Genomic DNA, 24,316 nt, shown 5'->3' with positions numbered 1-24,316 from the left:
TTACAAACATGTATCTTTATTTTAACCAGGGGTGTTTGCATGTACAGAACACATAAGACACAAGATTTAGTATTGAAAGGTCTGCCAGAGAAATACAGAGGAGAAATATGGCTGTTATTTTCTGGAGCTATAAATGAGGTACACACAGAGACACTGAACTTATTGTATTACATAATGTCATGTGGTACTATATTAATACACAAAATATCTTGTGTGAATAATATTCATTTTGCAACCACAACACTATAGCTTTGTTAAGCTAACTGGTTTGGAACTGAGATCGCACAGTTTAAGGTGAATACGTATATATTCCTTGTACTCTTTTATCAGTCAATACAACTGGAATCCATCATACTTTATTTCACTGCACGGATGATTGTAACTCTACCAATTGAAAACACTTAAACAATTTGCTGAGATTCCAGGCCAGAGGCAAAGTGGGAATTCAAATTAGTGAAACCTCTATTAAAAAGCCCCAGTTCTTGCACAGTCACTTTTTGCAATTCCTATGATGAAATTTTAATAAAGGTTTGACTGTATCATAAATTTAGTATGGTATGAATCAAATGTAAGATAAGTCGTTATGAACCTTCAGTTCTGACTGTTTTGTTTTTAGATGGCTACACATCCAGGATATTATGCCAGTTTAGTAGAACAGAGCTCAGGAAAGTACAGTCTAGCTACAGATGAAATAGAAAGAGATTTACACAGGTATACTAATTATATATTAAGAATGGACACACATAAACATTTATTTTGCATAAGGGCATAAAACTGTGAAGTCATTTGATTTATTTTATTATCTGAATGATGTAGAAATAAAGTGTAATTGTCAGGCCATTATCAGGACAGAACTTGCTATTTCATAGATTATAACAACATATTGAAGCTTGATTGTCTCCCCTTAACAGGTAGGACATATATTCTTTATGCACATCCCCGGGAACTGTGTAGTTTGAATTGCACTTACATAGACAGAAACTCAGGCAGACAGAAAGAAGTACAGACAAACAGACAGACCCATTAATGTATATACCTATTTGCCCCTCCTCCTTTCCAAAAAAAAATAATGGGAGGGGTATTTAAAAGTAAAACAGTTAAATTTATAGTGTGATGTTTGAATTGATAATAAATATGGTTAAACTTCAATGAGACAGCCACCATAATTTATCAAAAATAAAGACATCTAGAGGTACCATATGTTAATCATTTTAAATTGTGAATGTTTTTGCAAGAGAAAATCAACGATATGAAAAAGAGTATGGCATTATTATTTACTGTTCTATTTGTAGATCTTTACCAGAACATCCAGCTTTCCAGTCAGACTGTGGTATAGGGGCCCTCAGGAGGGTATTGACAAGTTATGCATGGAGGAACCCAACCATAGGTTTGTATTGTATAACATATGTACAGAGAGGTGAAAGATACCATAGGGACAGTCATACTTATAAATCAACAATAAACTGACAACGTCATGGCTAAAAAAAAAGGCAAATAATAGTTCACAGGAAACAACATAGAAAACTAAAGACTAAGCTAAACAAACCCCACCAAAAAGTGGGGGTGATCTCAGGTGCTCCGGATGGGTAAGCAGATCCTGCTCCACATGTGGCACCCAACATGTTGCTCATGTTATTACTAATCCAGTAAATGCTGTAGTCTATTGGGAAGTTGCATAATATCGGATAAATATTGTAAAAAAACATCCATTGATATAGGAAAGCTCAATCACCAAAACTAAGTAGCCAAGGATTTATTACTTCATGATTATGTAAAGGACTTTATCACCAAAAGGAACACAATAATGAATAGTTGAATCCATCTGAGGTTAACTTTAAATGAGGGAGTAGAAATTTTAATTGATAGTTTCTTTATTTGTGTTATCTACATCTGTATTCTTGGTGTTTCCCAAGAATTATGTACTTTGTACCTATTTTTATGCACATCCAGACAATTTTAAAATGTTAACCTCATAAAAGAGTTCCTGATGAAGGTAAATCCTGAAAGCACTAGTACGCACAAAATTTATATAGCGTTTATTTCATGTACTATATTTAGTATGTTTATTGCAGGTTATTGTCAAGCTATGAACATAGTGACCAGTGTTTTATTACTATATACAAGTGAGGAAGAGGCTTTCTGGTTATTAACTGCTATATGTGAGAGACTTTTACCTGATTATTATAATACCAAAGTGGTAGGAGCTCTAATTGACCAAAGTAAGTATGAACATAGTAACCAGTGTTTTATTACTATATACAAGTGAGGAAGAGGCTTTCTGGTTATTAACTGCTATATGTGAGACTGTTACCTGATTATTATAATACCAAGGTGGTAGGAGCTCTCATTGACCAAAGTAAGTATGAACATAGTTACCAGTGTTTTATTACTATATACAAGTGAGGAAGAGGCTTTCTGGTTATTAACTGCTATATGTGAGAGACTTTTACCTGATTATTATAATACCAAAGTGGTAGGAGCTCTAATTGACCAAAGTAAGTATGAACATTGTTACCAGTGTTTTATTACTATATACAAGTGAGGAAGAGGCTTTCTGGTTATTAACTGCTATATGTGAGAGACTTTTACCTGATTATTATAATACCAAAGTGGTAGGAGCTCTAATTGACCAAAGTAAGTATGAACATAGTAACCAGTGTTTTATTACTATATACAAGTGAGGAAGAGGCTTTCTGGTTATTAACTGCTATATGTGAGACTGTTACCTGATTATTATAATACCAAGGTGGTAGGAGCTCTCATTGACCAAAGTAAGTATGAACATAGTTACCAGTGTGTTACTACTATATACAAGTGAGGAAGAGGCTTTCTGGTTATTTACTGCTATATGTGAGAGACTGTTACCTGATTATTATAATACCAAAGTGGTAGGAGCTCTTATTGACCAAAGTAAGTATGAACCTAACTTGTTAATCACTTCCATAATATTTGAATTAGTAGAATACAATGATGTGTTTGTAAACATTGTATATAATAAAGATAAAGAAAAACAAGATATGTACATAAGTGTACGATGTAAAGACTTCTTGCATACAAGAAAAATACAGAATTTGTAAAAGATGTATTTTTTGTATGAGAAATCACTTTTGTTTAAATTTTTATATGTATTATCTCTCCAGGTGTGTTCGAAGAACTAGTCAAGGACAATTTACCAACGCTTCACCAGAAATTACAAGTTTTAGGACTGCTTAGTATGATCTCATTATCATGGTTCCTGACTATATTTCTAAGGTAAATTCCCTCAGTGCTTTTATTACACTGCCTGATTATGCTCTCTTTTTTTGATAACACATATGATTAGGTGATATGATATTATCTGTCTTTGTGTTTATAACACAACTGTTAAGTCCAGGATTCATCATTTGCCTGTTTAAAAGCACCTTATCCTTATAATCTGAAAAAAAGGTGTGCAGTCCAACCTTTCTTTATAATTAAGAATAAAAGAGTAAAAGGAAGAGATGACCAGTGGCGGATCCAAGGGGGGGGGGGTTCCGGGGGTGCGCACCCCCCCTTTATTTTTGCCGATCAATGCATTTGTATCGGGACATATGTTTTGCACCCCCCCTTTGCCCTGGGTGCCCTGGGTTAGCACCCCCCTTTCGAAAATTCCTGCATCCGCCCCTGATGACATTGAAGATTTAGGCTGAGTTTTCCCCCTTAATATTGTGATTGAATGGACAACTAATTGACAATGTATAAAATTGAAAAGTACTGATTTTAAAATTTAAACTGTATTTAATGTAGATAATACAATAAACTAAAAGAACATTTGTAATTACAACATTAGATATTGAAGCTTAAAATCCCTACAAACTCCTTCAAAGCAAATACAACTGACCTTAGTTGATATATGATACCTTATATAATACCACTTAAGGGGGCTTGCGGGTATAAATCATTTTTGGGATACGATTGCTTTCAAGCAATCTGTAGACTTATACGGGTGGCTCAGAGCATTGCCCTTAAGTCAATCGTTTTATTCTAAACATTGAGGAACATCTCAGATTCGTATGATTGTTTTGCTTTAAAAGGTAAAAACAAACAAAGGGATTGAACTTTAACAACTTTCCTATAATGTTCTTTTCATAATCTTCATGTTTGAAAATTCCATTGACTTATATGCGTGTTTTTAACAACACGGAAAATCAGAATTAAGCAGTATTTATATTTAGTGTTTTTTTATAAATTTAGAGTTTTCTAAATTCCGATAAATCTATTTCTGTCATATAAGAACTGAAGTGGAGTTTTTCTTATATTTTACCGTTATGTAACTGATATTTGAGATTGTACTTCCATAAAGAAATAGAGAACCATTTTGATCGTTTAATAAACATTTAATATACATTCTTGCTCCAGGGTTTGTATTGGAAATTATGCGCATGCGTATAGTTTTCTTGACTTCAAGGGGTTTTCGATTGAATGGTTGCTCTGAATTCCCACTCAATTAATTAATTTTTAACTCATGGGATCTTTTCTATGTATGTCTGCTATTGAAGGTTATTGTTGTTGCATAATTTTAAATCATATGCATCATTTAAATTAAAATAAATATAGTCCACATCGTAGAACACCCCTTCAGGCGAAATGGAGTCTTCCATATTATCGTTTCGAGTTGTCTCCCTTCCGGAAGTAACTTCCGTGAATTCTGATCAAAACAATACGTCGAGTATTAGCTCGTTCTGTCAATAAAGTGTATTATATTAAAAACGATCGCAATTTAAACCGATAAATGTGTACGGAAAGGAGTCATGATCACTGACCCAAAGGAAATTAAATATTTAAAGAGTTAGGAATGGGGTTCCTCCTAGAATTAACGTAGGAAGATAAGTGATAAGATACGAAGTGACATCCTTTCTCACTCTGAGTCTCAGGGACTGCTGTGGAAAGTAAACTTGGAATTGATAGTACAAAAATAAAACACAATAGGCCTTATTACATTGTTCATACACTTTTATTATTATTATTTAGTTTATGTACAGCTTATTCGAAAACAACAATAACAAATATAGGTCACCGATGAGTTAAAAGAGATATTTCAATTTTTATGCCAAAAAATGGCATTTTTGCACCAAAGGGAAATAATTTGGAGCTTTTTCAATGATATCTACATTTTAAAAATTACCTGGGGCCAACACGAATTGATTTTTTTGAAATGATTTTTGTACCGTATGATAAAGTAACAACTACTTCAGGTAATTAATAAAATTTGTAATGAAAAATAAATGTTTAATTTTTTTCTGAAAATCTTATACCCGCGAGCCTCCTTAAAGGGAAAATTCACGATTTTTTACTTATGGTTTAAATATGTTCATTATGACATAATATATATATTCACAAAGTTTTATCGCTATATGTGCAGTTATAAAGGAGAAATTCAATAATTAATGAAAAAATATTAACAACTTCCTGTAGGTCGTGACGTTTTCTCCTGGTTTTTGCATGCCGGGATATAAAATACAATCATTAAAAGTCTAACGTAATCGTAAGCGCGCCGATGACTTATGCTTTATCTAATAACCAGCCGATAATAAGAAGATAAAATGCACAAACGTGCAATTGTACACATTCATGAGATAAATTTTTTATGTTAAACGTATATATTCGAATTATTTTTTTAGACAACATTTTAATGCATTTTCTGACTGATAAGGTGAACAAATTAAAGTAAAATAATCTGTTAAGACAATATGTTGGTGTACTCTTATTGACCTTTTACTGTCTCTGCTATGACTAGGTTTATACGATGTGTGTATTCACGGTTCTGTGGCAATACTCGTAGATGGCTTGTTGAAAGGTAAATTGTTATTTGCACTTCGGTATTTAACCACGCCTCTAGGGCACACCTTGCCAGGTGTGACTGTCTATTCGGATCAGTGGATTATAAAACAAGGGAGCATTTAATACACACATTTAAAATACATATTCAAGTTGGTGACAAACGAAAATAGATCGCCGTGGAATTATTTAATTATATTTGGTGCTATTATTTATTTGAATTCAAATGAATAAATTTACTAAGAAATAAAAAAAAATCGGTTAAAGACGGGAAACTTAAATCATGTGTCAGAATGAAATGATATACACCTCTTGTCCTTGATTTATGTCTCATAAAAAAGGGGAACATAGAAATTAGAAATAGCTTTACCAAAGCATTTTGATTGTCTTTATTAGGCAAAAAAGTGTACGAGAACACTTACATTTAGACTTTTGAAACCCATGCATTAATTAATATTTGAAACCTATGTGCGTGCTTGTTTCTATAGGACTGTGTATATATGGTCCAAAAACTAATCATAAAATCATAACTAAAAATGTCTTGTTCGGAGAATGATAGTACTAACCGTGGTTCCAGTCCGTCAAGAGAGGCAGATTTTGACGAGTATGGTCAATTTGGGTACGCACTAGAGCCAGAGAGTACCGAAGAAGAGATCCATGAAATGGAAGCTGCAGAAAGTTCCCTAAATCAAGATATCCTTAGCAACCCTCACCAGTTTAACACAGATTGGTGTTCGTGTACTAAATGCATAGTTATGCTGTTAATGACGGAATGTCTTTGTTGCCACGAATTTACTCTCTTTGTTGGTAATATTGAATTGGGTGAATGCATTAGTGACAATATCATTTCAGAACAGTTTGTCTGAACCCGGTTGTTCTTGAAACCAGCTATATAAGTTTTTTGAGGTACAAGCGCCATAGAGGGAGAGCTCCAGACGTACTAACTCACAGCCAAAGCTGACTAATGGCTCATCGTCAGTTTGTTTGTTGAGTCAGAAAAGGGCAACCATTTGGCCAGAGAAACAGAGTGACTATTCCAGCTTGTGTTGTTAACATTATTAGGGAAGCATTTCCGTCACAAGATGGTGTTTATGAAGGCTTCAGAGAATGTGAAAGTGACACGTCAGACTCTGAATAGTTGTAAAATAGACATATGCTAGATTTGAGGCTCAAAATATTCTTTTTTATATGTATAGATAAAACATATATGTCTGCTTTAATTCTTTCATGTTCACATTTAGTTGAATTATACAATATACTTTTACTATTGTTCACTGTTGAAGGCCATACCGTGACTTGAATAGCTGCTTAAGTCTACTTCATTTGGGTACGTGTCTCCCAAGAAAAAAACCACAACTTCTTATTTAATCAAATGACTTATCTTTTTGCGAAAGTTTGGTATGCAAAAGCACAAAGTTATAAATGGGTGTATTGCAATATCGAAGTGATAATCTATTTGTCAGATCTCTTATATCTTTTGACGAAATCAAACCATCATGGTATATTCTGCATTTGTATAGACCAAAGTGTACTAAATGATATTCATATTATACATGTTAAATGAATGAACAAATATTAAACCTGTCTTTTTATTGTTTTCCACCCATGTCTGCTCAACGAATTTAATGTCATCTTTCCCTATTTTTGAAGGTAATGATAAGTCTGTTCAACTGACAAGACTATCCCTAAAGCGGACAAGCAGTTTATTCTTTAAATTGCTGTCAATGAATATCAAGAAAGAAAATAAATCCCGAAATTGATTTGAAACTTTAATACTCAATAGTTTTCCCAGAAAATATTCACATCCCTTGGGGATTATTAGTGTACGTCCAGTTGCATATATATTACATGAATGTCGGAACAATTGTGATGATGACGAGTTTCTTCCTTTATTCGAGAACAATCTAATTGATATATAAATCTGTGATTTTACTATGTTCATAACTTCGATGAACTAAAGCAAGTTATATATCGACCTGTATTCAATCAAATTGGTTCTCTTCTTCTTCTTCTTTTGGTATACAATAGTCTATCGAATTCGTTGATTACATACTGTTGGCATACGTGGACTAGTCTTTTTTACAAAACTTTTACCCCAATTTACACGTATGTTTCTTTCTTATGTTCAATGTATACATGTATATATTTTAAATTACGCTATAGTTCCGTTACTTTCTATCCAGGCGTATAAACGAATCGTTGAAAAGTGCGTACATTTTTTAAATCAATATTTCTGGTATGTTCCAATCTGTCCTTTACTATTGACAATGAGTATATATTACATTTTCCCAAATTAACCCTTGGAAAAAATATGTAAATAGATTTTTATTTCTTCAAATATTTTTTTTGTGGTATTATTTATATTTTTATAAATATTATTCTTTACACTAGAAATGTTATTTATAAACAAGCGTATGAGTTAAGTAATGACTAGTATATTATATCACTTTCGGACACGCAAGACAGAGATGTATATTATACACCTGATAGTTCAAAATGGAAAGTAATAAGTTATCGGCCGTGTACACTGATCAATACCTACAGAAGTGAAACGATGCATGAACTTGCAAGCCCGACAGGAAATCGCTTGAATACCTGGACGTGTCACCTCACACCCCTCACAATACCTTTGGGAGTAATACCTTTAGCCATGCTGGTGATCAGATGAGGGAAGATCCAAATTTATTTGAATAAAGTTTATTACTTTATAAAATTATGAACGAATTAGATTTTCAAAAACAATTTTCACGAAACAATTATTTAAGATTTGAACTTTGAATTTTTAACTAATTCCAATATTAACAGTTTAAAAAAAACAGATTATGGTTATTTAAAAAAAATAAGAACATATTCCGTATCAAGTTAGTTAGTCAGATAAAACAACCGTACGATTGACAAGATATCGACACGCAATTACGACTACATCGGTTACTGTAGTTTTGGTCCTTTGTGGTTTATAGACATATCGTGATTTTTAATCGTAGAAGATGACAAAATGGCGGTACGCAGAAAATTGATACTCAAAATTTAAAATCGATGGTGATCTCTTATCTAGCGGAATAAAACTGTAATATCTATAAATTTGAGAATTTTTATACAGAATGGACATAATATCAATTTTTGATTTTTTTGCGAAGTTTCCCTTTAAGGTATAAAATGAAATAGGTAAGTACAATTCATTGTGATTTAAATTTACAGCAATTGATATACGATCATATACCTTTACTAATATTTATATTTACAGTGTGATGCCATTTAATTGTGCAGTTCATATACTAGACTGTTTCTTCTATGATGGTGCTAGTGTAAGTATTACTGCCTAATTGTAAACTTTAATTTGTGTGTGTTAAAGTTTTTACTTACCATATAAAGAACCTATTAAATGTGTTTGATTATTAATCAAAGAAATGAAAATAGAATCATTGCTAAAAACATCGCAATTTACACGTATGGTAACATTTTTGTACACCTTTTAACAACAGACATATTACGGCATACTTTTGCTCTTAGATCCTTTTGTTTATTCATCAGTTGTAAACACATTGTGTACTGACTTGAGAAGCTTTTTGTTATTTACACCAAACTTAAAAAGGTTATTTAGAATGGTAGTCTTAAGGGTCTGTGTCTTTATTATTTTGCAATTTTCACTTTGAAATTCCATAGGTAGGGGACTCTAATATCCATAGAACAATTGTTCTGTATACCTTTTGACACTTTTCAACTTTTGCTACTCATGGGGCCCCCATTCAAGAGTTATTGGAATTTACTATTTATAAATTGTTGTGCACATTTACTCAAACAAATATTATGCTTTGATTTTAGGTGATATTTCAAATAGCCCTGACCATATTAGAGCAAAAGAAAGAAGAACTTGAGAATTCAAAAGACGATGGTGATGCTATGACAATACTCAGTTCTTATTTGGAAAACGTGTCTAACCGGGATTCCACAATGCCAAATATAGAACATACCAGTATGCTGTGTTCAAAGAAATCTGATGTGGTAAATTTTGATTAAGGAATTCTTTAGTCAAGCTGTAAAACATACCTTAGTTTTCTTAATGTCGGCTTTGGAATTTATTGGTTATTACTAAAATGTTTTAGCAGTAAAATCTGAAATATGTTCACACTGAATTTAGAATTAACGTTTACTCTGTTGTATGGCTCAAAGGTTTTGGAGCACTTACTAACTCTATGTATTCATAATAGACGTCAAACAACAAATACTATATCCTCGGGGAAATTCATGTTAATAGCCGCTTTTATTAAACAAAGAAAAATTTAAAGGTATCTGGGGACCATAGATAAATAGATGATCACTGAATTGATACTGCTGAACATTTTTCTCAGTGATTCAATGGTATAAGGTTAGTTTGCATTGTTGACTGAATATGTCATTTTGTAATGAACATTTTCATAACTCGAGAAACCTTTTAGTTTTCAAAATGTTTCTTTTGCATAGAAAGTTTGATATGGAAGAGTCATTGTTTCAGAAATGTTACTCTTTGATTTATAACAGCTTTATTACAGATATATACATTTCATATCATAACTTAGAAACTAGATTGTATTGTACAAATGTGTATGCTAGTTTTTCTATAGTGAAATTTGTTTATATTTCAGCCTTCTATAGATGTGAGTGATCTGATAGATGATAGCTACAGAAAGTTTGGTCATATAAGCAACCAAGAAATTGACAAACTCAGACTCAAATATAGACTGCAAGTTGTTCAGGTATGATATTCCTCATATTTATCCTGCTTTGTTAGGAGACATGCGGCCAACATCAGTAAGACAGCAACTAAACAACAGAAGCTGATAAAATGAGTCCATCTAAATGACATTATATTGTCTACAGGGATGGACAAGCACCTTCTCTGAATAGATATTTCTAAATTTGTGAATAACAGAAATAAATAAATAAAGGCACTTACTCGGAAATTCTCAATTAGAATAAGAAAAAAAGAAGGTAAACAACCTGTTTAAGATTTCTGGCTAAGGCGATGTTTCCAAATGAAGATCCCGAATCAAAAGGGCAAATTTCATCGAAAAATTTGGCAAAACAAAGTACCTATTGCAGATATTTTTTTCTTAATTAATTAGTATGATTTTAATGAATCACATAAATGTATTGAAGGAACTTTGCAGTAAATTCAAACATTCAGTTTTATGTTCAGTTATTTTATTGTTACTAAAATGGGTATGTTCTGATATTTTAAAATATTCTATGATTTGACAATGACATATATTATAGCACATCCCTGTTTAATCATTTATTTATGTAATATTAGAATATAGAAGACAGTACTATGAGGAACATCATTAGAAGTGTGGCATCCGTTACATTATTTAAAGGACAGGAACTCAAAGATTTATATGTCTTATTTAAGGTAATTTTAAAAGATTTATTTGAAATTAGACATTTGAAATATTAAAAAGAGACAAACAATCCGGAAAACTTGAGAATTTTCATAGATCCAAGAATTCTGATTATATAAATTTTTGGGATACAAACATATGTTAGTCAACAGTGAATTGTGAATTAAATTTTTACAAATTATACAACACACCTCTATGAATGAACAAATTATATGTATTATACTTAACTCAGGACATCATCTAACTGTTTGCTAAATAATCATAATAGCATAGTTGTTTGTTAATGAAAAATATTAATCCAATAAACACTGATTTCAGAACATATTTGTGGTTAGGAAAAAAAATTAATGGTATGTTAAATTAATGAACACCCATTTCATAGTACACATACCGGTTGTTTATAAATTCAACATTTTTTTTGTTCATTTTGTAGGAAGAGTATTTGACCTCATGTTACTGGAGAACTCATCAACAACCAGTGGATACTGCTGATAAATATGACCCTAGTCGACCTTATTATGAACTCTACAAGATTGATTTTGACCAATTTAAAACCTTATTTTTATCTCTGTCTCCCTGGGCCACAGGACAACATGCTGAAAAGCTGGCATTGTATATGTTTAGGGTATGTTACATCCATAAGAGTTATGTGCATTTGTTTTTTTTTTTTAACTTTTTCTTATTGGTCTGATCTGATTGGTTTTATTAGATTGCTGTCAATTCATAAATCATATAAACGTGACTGAAAAATCAAGATTATCTTTTGAAAAATACAAATATTCATGGTAATATCATGGTAATGATTAATGCCACATAAAACTTGTATGACATTTGCCAAAATCATTTAACATCTATACTGCTAAAGGAAGAAACCAATTTCATTGAGCTGTAACTCTGAAACCATACAAAGTTGTAAATATTTGTGATATGAGGTATAAATGAAGTGTTTTGTACTTTCTTAATTTGTCCTTGAAACAACCTTTTTTTATAGAAAACACCAATTTCTGAAAATATATCAAAATTTAGAGACCGTTATCAATCTGTGTCTTATAAGCTTTTGGCCATGCTCAGTCGACATACTGCTTGCAAAATTTATAAACTCTTTGTTTCAACACTTGCCAAATTGTGCTTTAGCGACATCTTCTTGTACCTATAAAATTTCAAGGTTGAGTTACTTAGAAAGAGATTCCTTTTTCTTTTCACATGAATCTATGATGATAATAATTTCAGTATTATATTTCCTTATACTATTGTATACAGGATTTTATTTTATGAAACAATATAGTCACTATGACCTAAATTTAAAACTTATCCTTTTTTTCTTAACGAAACATATTTGTGTATGAGCCCCTCTTGCTTTTTATTTCTTTATAATTGTATAAATAAACCAATTTTTCAAGACGTTTCTGCCATTGACATTTATCTATAACATCTTTTCAATGATTGAAAAGGAAATGTCAGTCATGTAGTTGAGAGGAAAAATAAAGAACTGAAGAATGCCAATGGTCGAAACGTCTTGAAAAATTGGTTTATTTATACAATTATAAAAAGTATATTCCCTATTGGAATTTTGAAAACAAGGATTGTATTTCTTTGCCATGGTTTACTGGATTGGTGTAATTGTGAACATGATTTTTACTGAAAATGTATTTTTAATGCTTTGCAATGACAATTAGTTATATTTTGCAGTTAATTGATGAAAATAAGGACAACATGATAAACTTTAAGGAATTTGTTTACATCCTGGGTGTAGTATGTAAAGCTGACATAACACACAAACTAAAGCTGTTGTATACATGTCACCAACCTCCAGCCTTACTACCTACAGATAAACTAGACGAGGAGTCAGATGAGGGTCCAGTCTCTCCTGTTTCAGGTACGTAAATATAACTTTAAATCTTTCTACTGCTGACCGACACACTTAATAAGGAGTCTCATGATGCTCATATACTAGGTATGTAAATATAACAGACAACCAGCTCTATTCATCATGTTCATATTGATAAACTTGTCAGTTCTTTAATGTTATAAACACTAGAAGAATTTGGTAGTGATGACAGATTTTCTTTATTGTCTGATTAATTCATTACTATTGTTTTAGATTCAAATGTGTTTTAAATGTCTTTTGATAATTTGTTTTATTGGTTTGCTATCTCGTTTAAGAGGATTCTCCAGACTTCTATCCTGTTTTTTTCTTTAATGAGGTGTGGTAGGAGGGGGTGTCATCTGGATGCTTGACAAAAAAAGTTTTATTTCCTGTATCATTAAAAATAAATCATTAACTCATGAGTCCCAACAGATTCCTGCAAAAATAAAAGGTCAATCCTGAATATCTACAAAAACAAAGGCCTAATTCAGACATTCCGAAAAAGGTTCCATACACTTACCACATACATAACACCAGATTTACTTAATATTTAAAAACAGACACTATTGGTTGACCAACTCATAATTGTTTGTTCTTTAATGTAATTTTATATTAGAATTGTTTTAACTTTCAGTGGCATCAACAGATGAGGCAGAAGAGGCTACAGATTTCTTTACAGATGACAAATCATTGACAGATTCTCCAGGTAGCTAGATATACATTTTTTTTTTTTAATTATTTAAAAGACAGAAAATTTATTCATGGAATATGCTATCATATGTTGAGCTGATCTATTTATCAACCTATTGGAATATCATGAAGAAAAAAAATCCAAAGAAATATAATACCTAGATCTCATATTTACCAAACTATTGTTAGACTTGAAAGCTGAAAATCTGCAGATTAATTGGTAAAATGCTTCTCAAGTTTTTATTCCCCACCTACGATAGTAGAGGGGCATTATGTTTTCTGGTTTGTGGCTCCGTTTGTCTGTGCGTACGTCTGTGTGTCCGTCTGTGCGTCAGGTTAAAGTTTTTGGTCAAGGTAGTTTTTGATGAAGCTGAAGTTCAATCAACTTGAAACTTAGTAGACTTGTTGCTTACAATATGATCTTTCTAATTTTAAAGCCAAATTAGACTTTTGACCCCAATTTCACGGTCCACTGAACATAGAAAATGAAAGTCGGAGTTTCAGGTTAAAGTTTTTGGTCAAGGTAGTTTTTGGTTAAGCTGAAGTCCAATCAACTTGAAACTTAGTAAACTTGTTGCTTATGATATAATCTTTTTAATTTTGAAGCCAAATAAGACTTTTGACCCCAATTTCACGGTCCACTAAACATAGAAAATGAAAGTGGGAGTTTCAGGTTAAAGTTTTTGGTCAAGGTAGTTTTTAATAAAATTGAAGTCCAATCAATTTGAAACTTAGTTCATATGTTCCCAATAGTATAATCTTTCTAATTTTAATACCAAAGTAGATTATTACCCAATTTCACGGTCCATGGAACATGGAAAAGGATAGTGTGAGTGGGGCATCCGTGTACTTTGGACACATTCTTGTTTCTATTACACTTAGTTGAAAGTGGAAAACATATACAGTTAAAATAGGATTTATGTAATTACAATAAATTATAAAAATTAATATTGGTGAATAAAAAGTCAGCCAGTACTTCGGACATGTTGAAAATGATTGGATATAAAGACATTCCAAACAGAAATAGCTTGAATACAATTTGATTCAGTTGTTGTATCTGCAACTTAAATGCTTGATTCAGAACCATTGTGCCTTGGATAAAATATATAATATTCATGATAATATATAAATTTTGATTGTAGAAATAGAATTACCTGGTGATTTTATTGAGGAGGATATGCCTGATGAGGAACCAGAAGAACCAGACACAGATGAGCCTGATACAGGAGACAAGGGAGAACAGAAATCCTCAGAAGAACAGGCAAGTGGCAATTCACAGGCAACTGGTGCAACTGGGGAGGCTGCAAAGACTGGAGCTGAAGGAGACGGGGCCAGTGTGGAAGTCCCTGAAGCTGGTGGATATTATAAAGGTAGTACCATTGTTTTTCATGATGCAGTGTACTGTGGATTCATTTATTTAAGTGGTTACTGATGTAGGAAAAATTGTATTTTCCTAGATGTTTGATTTCAATGCTTTACTTAAATCTGCATACAAAGCGATAGAAAATTTGTACTTGATCATGTCAATTTGTGGTCAACCTGTACCTACTAAATGCTCTAAAATTGATATTGCACTTATAATACTAAATCCACAATATGGTAAATGTTTCAATTGTTCAGCAGACAAGGACAGCCAGGACATCTTTTCTCTTCAATGACTATTTTGTTTTTATCTTGATGATTGACTTAGGAAGATAACTAGATGAAAGTAGAAATGGATGTAAGAATTGGTAGTCAAGGAAGGTAGTTTTATGGTCAAATGTTAAGATACCTTTCAACATTGGATTAAATACAGTATTGAATGATGATTCACAGCACTAAGTGGATACCAAACATGCAACCAAAAGATAGGAATTGAAGGATAGACAACACCATGAGAAAAAAATTTGACTGATATTAGCTTATTTATACATTTGAATTCGATGACCATAATTATAATGCTAAGTATGTTTGCAGCTACAGATATTCAGTTCAGCTACCAAAAGATGGCTGAAAAGAAACGAGAGTTAAATAGATCAGATAGCAAAGCTGATTTGAAAAATGTACCAAGGTTGACTCAGGTGAGAATTAACTTCTCTTGGGATGATAAGCTTGAGATTAATAAAACGATTTCCTTGGAATGATAATTCTGATATATTGCTTATTGTACATACCACCTACTTTACATTAATTTGTAAATATATTATCTTTGATAAGGCTTAAGCAATATTTGTTTTGATTTTTGACATGAAAATGATGTCACGAAATTGTATAAATGCATTAAAACAGATCTGTACCTCATGGGATGAACAAACACCATTTGTTAAATTGAATATATTATAGGCGTCTTAAATTGGCAATATGAAATAATGAAGTGGAGTAAGTAATGACTCAAGTATGAGGTCAACTCCTTATGCAAAGAAGTAGAAGCTGAATTAGTAAAAGGTTAACAGATTTATATACTGTTAAATTCAGAAATTGTTGAGAAGTTTTTATAAATGCAAGAGGTATGTTTGGGTGAGATTGGCAATAATAAGAACTCCCAATTCAAAAAACTGATACATATATTTATTCAGCTTTTTCTGTCATCCCAATAATTTATATCATAAATTTTTGCCCTTTCTTGTAATAATAAATGCACATGATAATTTCTGATTTTATCAGTCAAAAAATATGCTCCATACTATATTAACTTAGTTCATTTTCAGGTTCAGTTCATTCAGTTATGGAAAACTTTGTATGACATGTTTCATGATCATCCTCATGAGCAACAGTTATACCATTCCATAGCAACAGTGGGAACTCTTCTTTTGGAGATTGGGGAGGTAGGAAAACGCTTCTATTTGAAGTCTGTATCAGAAAGTTCACAAGGAGAAGGCACAGTATCTGTGAGTGAAGTGGACACAGTTGCAGCATATGTAAAGAATGTAACTATTGATTCTAGTCCTAGTAAAAACTCTGGAAGCTCAGAAACAAAGGAAAATGCAGAAAAATCAAATTCTAATGATGACTCTTCATCAGCAATGTCTGGAGAAAATTTAAATGTAACACAGCAGGACAGTGGCATTTCTGAGCAATCAGGAGACAATTTACAAAGTAGTACCTCAGACTCATCTTCACAGCCTCATTCTAAACCAGATTCTGATTGGTCTATATCATTTGAACAGTTTATAGCTTCTATGTTAACTGAACCGCCATTGGTTGAATACTTTGAAAAAATTATAGACATAACAGAGGATATTGCAAAAATGAGAAACAGGCGTCTGTTGACAAGACAACAGAGCACATGGGAAACACAAAAACAGAATAGTAAGAAATAAAGCTAACAAAAAATAACAGTTATCTCACAAAATTTCACAATTGTCATTTATTTCCAACCAAGAAGATTTTTAATACACTGAATGGGAGTAGGCTGGCTCACATAGTTATAAACATTGGCACTACAAATTTAGAATTTTCAGCTCAAAACTTATAATACACATCTAATAAAAGTGTGTGAAAAAGTCAAATTATAATAATAATTTTTCACATATTGCACCAGTGTCGAACTATAATTTTCATATCATTGGTGACAGTCTTATTTTTTACTGATTATGGCTTAAATTCAGGTAGTAATTATGAGTTTTATTTTTGTACCCATTTGATTTTTGTCCATGAAATTGAGTAGTAAATTAAGAAAAGATCTTTTCCTTAGAATAAAGGGAAACTGCAAATCTGTGTTAATCCTTGAATAGATGGTTGCTTTCAGCACTGCTTTCAAATGCAGATTATATAAATAAATTAATGTTTAGTTCATTTAAAGTTGCACAATTTTCAAATGTAAGTAATTGCTTTAATTTTGGATAACTCCCTTGGTTTCTTCTTCCTCTGTTTTCAGTTTGAAATTTGACAAAATATAGATGTTAAGACCAGCTTTTGACCATCTTTGTCCCTTCTTCTTTTGTACACTCATAAACATTCAGGGTTATCTCATTTAGTAAATGCTTCATGGTATATTGTATATGTATGTATCATATTATTTTGGGCATTCTCTTTATATTTTAACCTATATATTGTAGTATTTATTGTGAATAGATTTCATCATTTCTGTTAAACACAATAACCACTGAAAACAGTTTTTGGTTCCTCTCTTTCTGGATTGACTGTATATTTATATAGTTCTTATGCAAGATTTGAAGGGTTAAGATACATGTTTAACATTATATAACAACTGTTGTTCCTCAATTAAAAAACATGTTTTTTTGTCACATTACCGCTAAAATCTCATTAAAAGCTTTTGATAAAATTCATAATACTATGTTTATATCCTCATATAAGATGTTGACAGCTAGATCAATGTTTTAACATTGTATACTCTGCTAAAATATTATATCTTTAGGAGCTTTCCTTTTATCTTGGGTGCTTTGTATCTAAATGTGCAGTATTGATGCATATTGAATTATTTTGGGTTAATCATAGCCCCCAATATTATTGAATATTTCACATCTATTTGTTATGAATTCGTTTTGGGTAAATAGTCGACTGATATTCTGATCATGCTTTACTCTAACCAAACTGATATATTAGAAGACTATTGACCTGCTCTATCAGTTTCTTCTTTCTGTACTTAAAATATTCATCGTCATTGATACTCATATTGTGATATCAACACTTTCAGTTTTCAGACCAGAGCTATATCATAAATCTATAATACTAAAATTACGAGGTCCAATTTGTCAGCCGTCATCGGGTAAAAACGACAAATCAAAGAATTCAACTCTATATATAACTAATATAGGACAATGGTGTAGATTAAAAATTACACCACTCCAGACCCTTTTGTTTTCCACATAATTAATATTGCCAATAATTAACAAGTTCCGGGTCTAATCCGATACCGATACAAATAGTATATTCACCTGTAGCTATTACCTTATCTGTACGTTCCGCATTTGACAGGCGCACCATCAAACGGTGTATTTAGGATTTTGCTATATACACGGGTCATAATCAAAGGGCTGATACTACTAAATTCAATCATTGTCAAATTGTTCCCTATTGTAGCTTTATTCAGCAATCAGCAAGACTTTCTAAGATAACTAATATAGGACAATGCTGTTGATTAAAAAATACCCCATTCCTGGATAGCCTGGACCTTTTGTTTTCCAAATAATTAATATTTCCAATAATTGATAAGTTCCAGGTCGACGAGTTCAAACAGAAAGATTTGAAAGCAGAGAAAACTGTGTATCTTATAATCGACATGACTTTATCAGATGACAATACCAATTACTAAAATAAGGCTTAGGCATAGTTATATACTTTAATTCAGTCACGGACCCGCGATATCACGGGTCTGTACTTGTATTTAGAAGGAATCCACCTCATGTTGTGTACACATTGGGATAATTTGTTGATTTGTTCAACTAGAATATTATGTATGGAACAGATACATTGAATAAATAATGCAAAAGAACTTAATTTTACTCCTAATTGTTTAAAAGGGTTGTCAGTAAAACAAGTGCCATAGAAATACAGGAATTATCTTCCCATTGCAGTTGCCTATATAAAAGCGAAATTTATCAATGATTGTATTCCTGTTTTTGATAGTTAAATATTCCAAAACAGTTAAATTATATGAAAATACTATCTTATAGAAATCATATCTTTTTTAAGAACTAGCAAGATCCATCTAAATTGTTATGTTGGTTTGGAAACCATTAAAATACTTGAAAAGTCAATTTCAGAAGAAAGGTGGCAAACTAAAGTTTTTATCTCACACATTTGTTTCTCAGTAGAGAATTTTGATATTAACTTGCAATAATACTTTAATGGTCATTTTATTTATCTAACATACTGATGGGCATTGTAATCAGATCTGTACCAGTCAAGAAATATAAGATAAAAATTCATTTATGTTCTTTTCTATCATCCATTATCATTTCAAAAAAATATTGAAATAATAGTAGCATTGTTTGATGTGCATGTTGTAATAATGTACACTGGAAAAAAATGTCGTCCTTATTTTGGAATTACTGGATACAAGCATTTATGATTATATCTCATACATTGAAACTTGTGTTGTAAGTGGTTTTGTCATATAAAGATTTAAAGGTTTAGCTAACAATAGTCTATAGAAAAAAAGACTAGTGATTAGATTAAAATTAAAAAGTATGATCAATTTTTTTTTTACAAGTATGAATGTGTTGAAATACTGGGTAATCAAGTTTATTTGTTTGTTGGTCAAATTGAGTGAACTTTGAAATGTGATTTATTTATGTTCATGTTTTATATTGGTAAAATTTGTTAAGACATTTGGGATATGGTAATTTGTTTGTTAAATTTTTTATATGTAATACTTTTATTTATCATATTGTTAGGATTTGGTATTTTTAGTCTTTGAAAAAAGCCACTCACAGTCCATGCAAGACAGATTTGCCTAATAATATGTATGTGATACATTGTGATTAATGTTTAAATTTGTAAAACTATCACAGGGAAAATAAATCAGTAAAATTCAGAATTAAAACTATTATCTGTACCCAATAAAAATAAAACGGTTTTGATGCACTGCCTTTGATATTTGTGTGCAATTAGTTTCATAGTTTTGGTTTAAAATGTTTAAGAAAATTTGAAATTGTGGTCAAGTCACACAACCTTGAAAATGAGTTTACATATCAGTGGCGAATCCAGAACTTTTCCTAAAAGGGGGGGGGGGGGGCTGACTGACCTAAGGGGGGGCCGCTCCAGTCATGCTTCAATGATTTCCTATATAATCATCCAAATTTTCCCCCACGAAAGGGGGCCCCCCCTGGATCTGCCTATGCATATAGGGAATCCTGTGGAGAAAAAATGCCTGTGTATGAAGATCAATGCCAAGTTAGGATTTTGACCAAGAATTCCAGGTTCACTAAACATCGAAAACATTTTAGGATAAGTTTTTGTGTAAGTTGATGGGATATATGGTTTTTGACCAAGTTTTTATGGTTCCCTTAATATAGAAATGTATTTGGTTAAGTGCTGGTTTAGGGTAGTTTATTATTAGTCACGTCAACTTGAAACATGCAAAAAGTGTATAAACACATGTTAAGTATTTTTATGATGCAAAATCAAAAAAAATATATGCCAAAGTAATATTTTTAACCAGATTGTATTGTTGAATGAACATAAAAATTTGATAGTGAGAGAAGGGCATGGTTCCAGTTGACACATATTCTTGTGTACCCTCTGCTTTAATGAAACAACAGAAACTGTAGTATCTGTTATTGACACGTAAGCTGGCTTCTGAAAAGCTGCTGTTTAAAATGCTTAAATTTTATACACATTGAATGTGCAAAAAGCTTGGTCAAAGTATATATCTGATTCTTTTTGATACAACACAGCAAGTGCTAGTTGTATTAATATTGCATAATTTATATTTTATATGTTATACTTACTATAGATAATTATAATTGTATGATAATGATTTCAGTTGCATTTGATTAATGTGTTTTGTTGATGAGCTTTTCATGAAATTAAAAAACTGTGATAAAATTTTGATTAAACAGGACCCTAATTGTAATCATAATCAAATTATGAAGTAACATATTTTTTGTAGGTTTTTGTCCCATAAACATGTCTTGATATTGTTTAGGTCCCCAAGGTACTTTTCTTGTCTTGCATATTGGGAGACACTAACATTTTAAAAGATAATTGTGTTAGATTTTAGTTAGTAGTAGAGGTTAAAAATGAATTGAGGATTATTTAAAAGGTTAATTTATACTCACTGATTATATGTGCAATAGTGTTGACATATTTCCTGACTGTTAGACATTTTATGGTTTTTGGCCAAGGAGTAAAATTCTCGTTTGTTTATAAAGTAATGTCATAATGTCATAATTAATGTCATTTACAGAATTTCCAAATTGCTTTACATGATTTTTTATGCCTTGGTTTAATTCTAGATTATAGATGTAGGAGGCATGTTATTGAAAATATTTAACAGTTTTGGCATATATGATTGGTTTTTATGATGTAGATGAAAGTTCATGTTAGAAAATGTTTATTATGTATTTCAAGATGTGATTTGAAAAATTAAGTCTTGAAGGAAGATATCTATTTAACTTCAAATTTCTTCTGATGCAATGTATAACTTGTTACTGACTGAAACATTGTTTTTTTATTCATGTATGTTTCATAGAAATGCTACAATTTTGAATTGTAGATTAGATTATTTATTTCTTATATATCGCTCTAGGCATTACAGTTGCTTGTCTGTTTATATCAAATTTTTAAAAGTTAATATTCCATTAGAAGAACATTCGTAACATTTTCATTTATATCAAATACTAGAAATTACTCTTAATGAATAAAATCGTATTTAATGTTATTGAAAAGAAATACAGTTAAAGTTAGCAAAAGTTAGAATAAAGTCACAGAATAGGAATTGATTCTTGGATGTAAAAATCATGATAGTCCAGGCTTTCTTTTATAATGTATCTGTTGAAATTTTGATTTAAACAGCATTAAAGTACACATGTTTTACACTCTTAAAGGTCAGATAATTGTATCCTTTGTTGAATCACAGAAGAATATTTTTTTCCCATTTTAATTATTATATGAAAACATTATTTTGATTCATAACAATTTTTTTAATAATATTTGTCATGTCCATGGTAGTATTGACATACTGAAGTTAAACAAAATTGAAAGAGTATCTAATTCACATATGCACATATGCACAGAAAAGTACTATTTGAAACCTTTATTTATACTGCTGTTTATGTTTATACTTGCATTTATTTGTTTTCTTTATTATTACGAAATTTCAAGTATGTCAACTTTCCTAATAAATAAAAATTATACAACCATTTTTTGTCCCAAGATTTCTTGCCAAATTTGTTAATTCCTATAGTAAAATAAGGACTCCTTATTAAGGATATGTTGTATAATTGCAAATGAGATTACTTTTCACCAGTCCAAAAGATGTGAATGTTAGCAACTTTATGTCACTGTATTGTCTGAAACAATGAGCAAAACCATATTTTGTCCAGATCAATTTCTTATTTTTCCCATGCAAAACAGTATTAAAAAATCAAAATCATGGCAACAGAAGAAACACAACCGTATAAAAATAATTCACAAACAAACTAACAACTGAGCAACACAAACCCAACAAAAACTGGTGTGATGTAACATGTTCCTGAAAAGAAAGAAAAATTCGGTTCTACACAAGGCACCCACTGTTCACTCAGGACTGAAGACATGTCTTTTTTGTATCATTGCAATTTTTGTAAGACCACAACTAAATTACAACTAAATTTCTACAGCAGATGAAGTTGAGTAATTTATTTGAGTTTGTCCCAATTGATTTTTTTTTGCATTTTAATAGACACACTTTTTCGTTATCTTTTTTTTGCGTTTGTGCACAATTCCAAGAATTCTGAAGCAATAAACATACAAGACTTAAATAGAATACTCCCTCCACTATCACTTAATATGAGGAATCAATAAAACTACACAATAGAATTGACACAATACATGAATAATATATAGAAACGATGTTTTTTGTATATACTAGTACGATAAGTTGGTGAAACTAAAACATTTTAAACATAAATATTATTCCTCCAATCTACACCACGGATTAGCAGCTGTACCATTTTTGTACAACCGTAATGCGTAAGTACAGGGAAACAGCTGACAAACAATGCCATAGGATATCTAAGAATCAAAACTTAATAATAAAAAGGTAATATTGTCAGTGGAAAAAATAATGGAACCCTATTGGTTGCACGTTTTAAATACAGCTGTTTCACAACCCACACCTATGGGGAGATGATTTTCATAGAGATTTTATTTTGTTTACCCACTGGTACCCCGAAATGATCAGTAGTTTCAGAATTTTAGTATAAGTTGAAACTCTTAGAAGTTGGGTGCACATAAATGTTTAAAATATGCCGCACAGCCCTATATTGTGACGTTTGAAGAAAATGGTTGTGCATATGAGCTTTCCATTGTAAGATATATTTTTTACGAAGGAATATGTCTGTTTTGTGTTGCATAAACATTGTCAAAATGATGGAATTCTAAGTGACTGACATCCAAGTTGAAGGTTAAGCTAACTACAACATCATATATTCTTCACCCTTTTCTACACAAGGACATGATTTTTCGGTTTTCATAAAGTCTCGAGCATCATTTTCTGACAGGTTTTTAAATAAATATGACATTTGAATTAGATAAAGATGTGGACAATTATCATGAGAATAACAAACAAACAATGCCATGTCAAAAAAACAACAAAAAACAAAAAACGAAAGACAACTATCAGTAAACAAGCGTAGTACAAACAAATCTAAAGACTGATTAACTAGAACCCAAATTAACACAGAAGGTAGTCTTAGATAATCTGAAAGCGTAAGCTGATTCTGATCTATGTGTGACACCCGTCGTATTATTCATGAAAGCAATACATTCCCAAAGGTTTAGAAAAGTAAACTACGGGTTTTTGCATGTTAAGAAATAAAAAAAACACCTTATAATTGTATAATGTAATTTCTCCCAAAAATAGGTATCAGTTAACAGTGACTTTTTAAGTAAATATTAGATAAGATATATCAATTGTCATTACATACAAAAATAAAGG

At 31.3% G+C, this 24,316-nt stretch overlaps 1 protein-coding gene across 1 annotated transcript in view; it reads left to right on the top strand.

Annotated features, from left to right (window-relative positions):
* The window catches only part of LOC143082564 (TBC1 domain family member 9-like), a 46,019-nt gene extending 23,481 nt beyond the window's left edge, over positions 1-22,538 (top strand). The window contains exons 17-31 of the mRNA XM_076258285.1: positions 30-138; positions 617-711; positions 1,293-1,387; positions 2,073-2,219; positions 3,141-3,252; positions 9,041-9,101; positions 9,619-9,798; positions 10,419-10,529; positions 11,087-11,185; positions 11,608-11,799; positions 12,864-13,050; positions 13,676-13,747; positions 14,874-15,101; positions 15,688-15,791; positions 16,419-22,538. Of these exons, the coding sequence (XP_076114400.1) occupies positions 30-138; positions 617-711; positions 1,293-1,387; positions 2,073-2,219; positions 3,141-3,252; positions 9,041-9,101; positions 9,619-9,798; positions 10,419-10,529; positions 11,087-11,185; positions 11,608-11,799; positions 12,864-13,050; positions 13,676-13,747; positions 14,874-15,101; positions 15,688-15,791; positions 16,419-17,030 (2,404 nt within the window). The 3' untranslated portion in view covers positions 17,031-22,538. The remainder of the gene's footprint in view (positions 1-29; positions 139-616; positions 712-1,292; positions 1,388-2,072; positions 2,220-3,140; positions 3,253-9,040; positions 9,102-9,618; positions 9,799-10,418; positions 10,530-11,086; positions 11,186-11,607; positions 11,800-12,863; positions 13,051-13,675; positions 13,748-14,873; positions 15,102-15,687; positions 15,792-16,418) is intronic.
* Positions 22,539-24,316: the final 1,778 nt, after the last annotated feature.

This window comes from Mytilus galloprovincialis, chromosome 7 (genome assembly GCF_965363235.1).
Source record: "Mytilus galloprovincialis chromosome 7, xbMytGall1.hap1.1, whole genome shotgun sequence".
Lineage (NCBI taxonomy): Eukaryota > Metazoa > Mollusca > Bivalvia > Mytilida > Mytilidae > Mytilus > Mytilus galloprovincialis.
The sequence above is the reverse complement of the archived record's forward strand: the minus strand, read 5'-3'. Positions and strand labels throughout refer to the sequence as shown.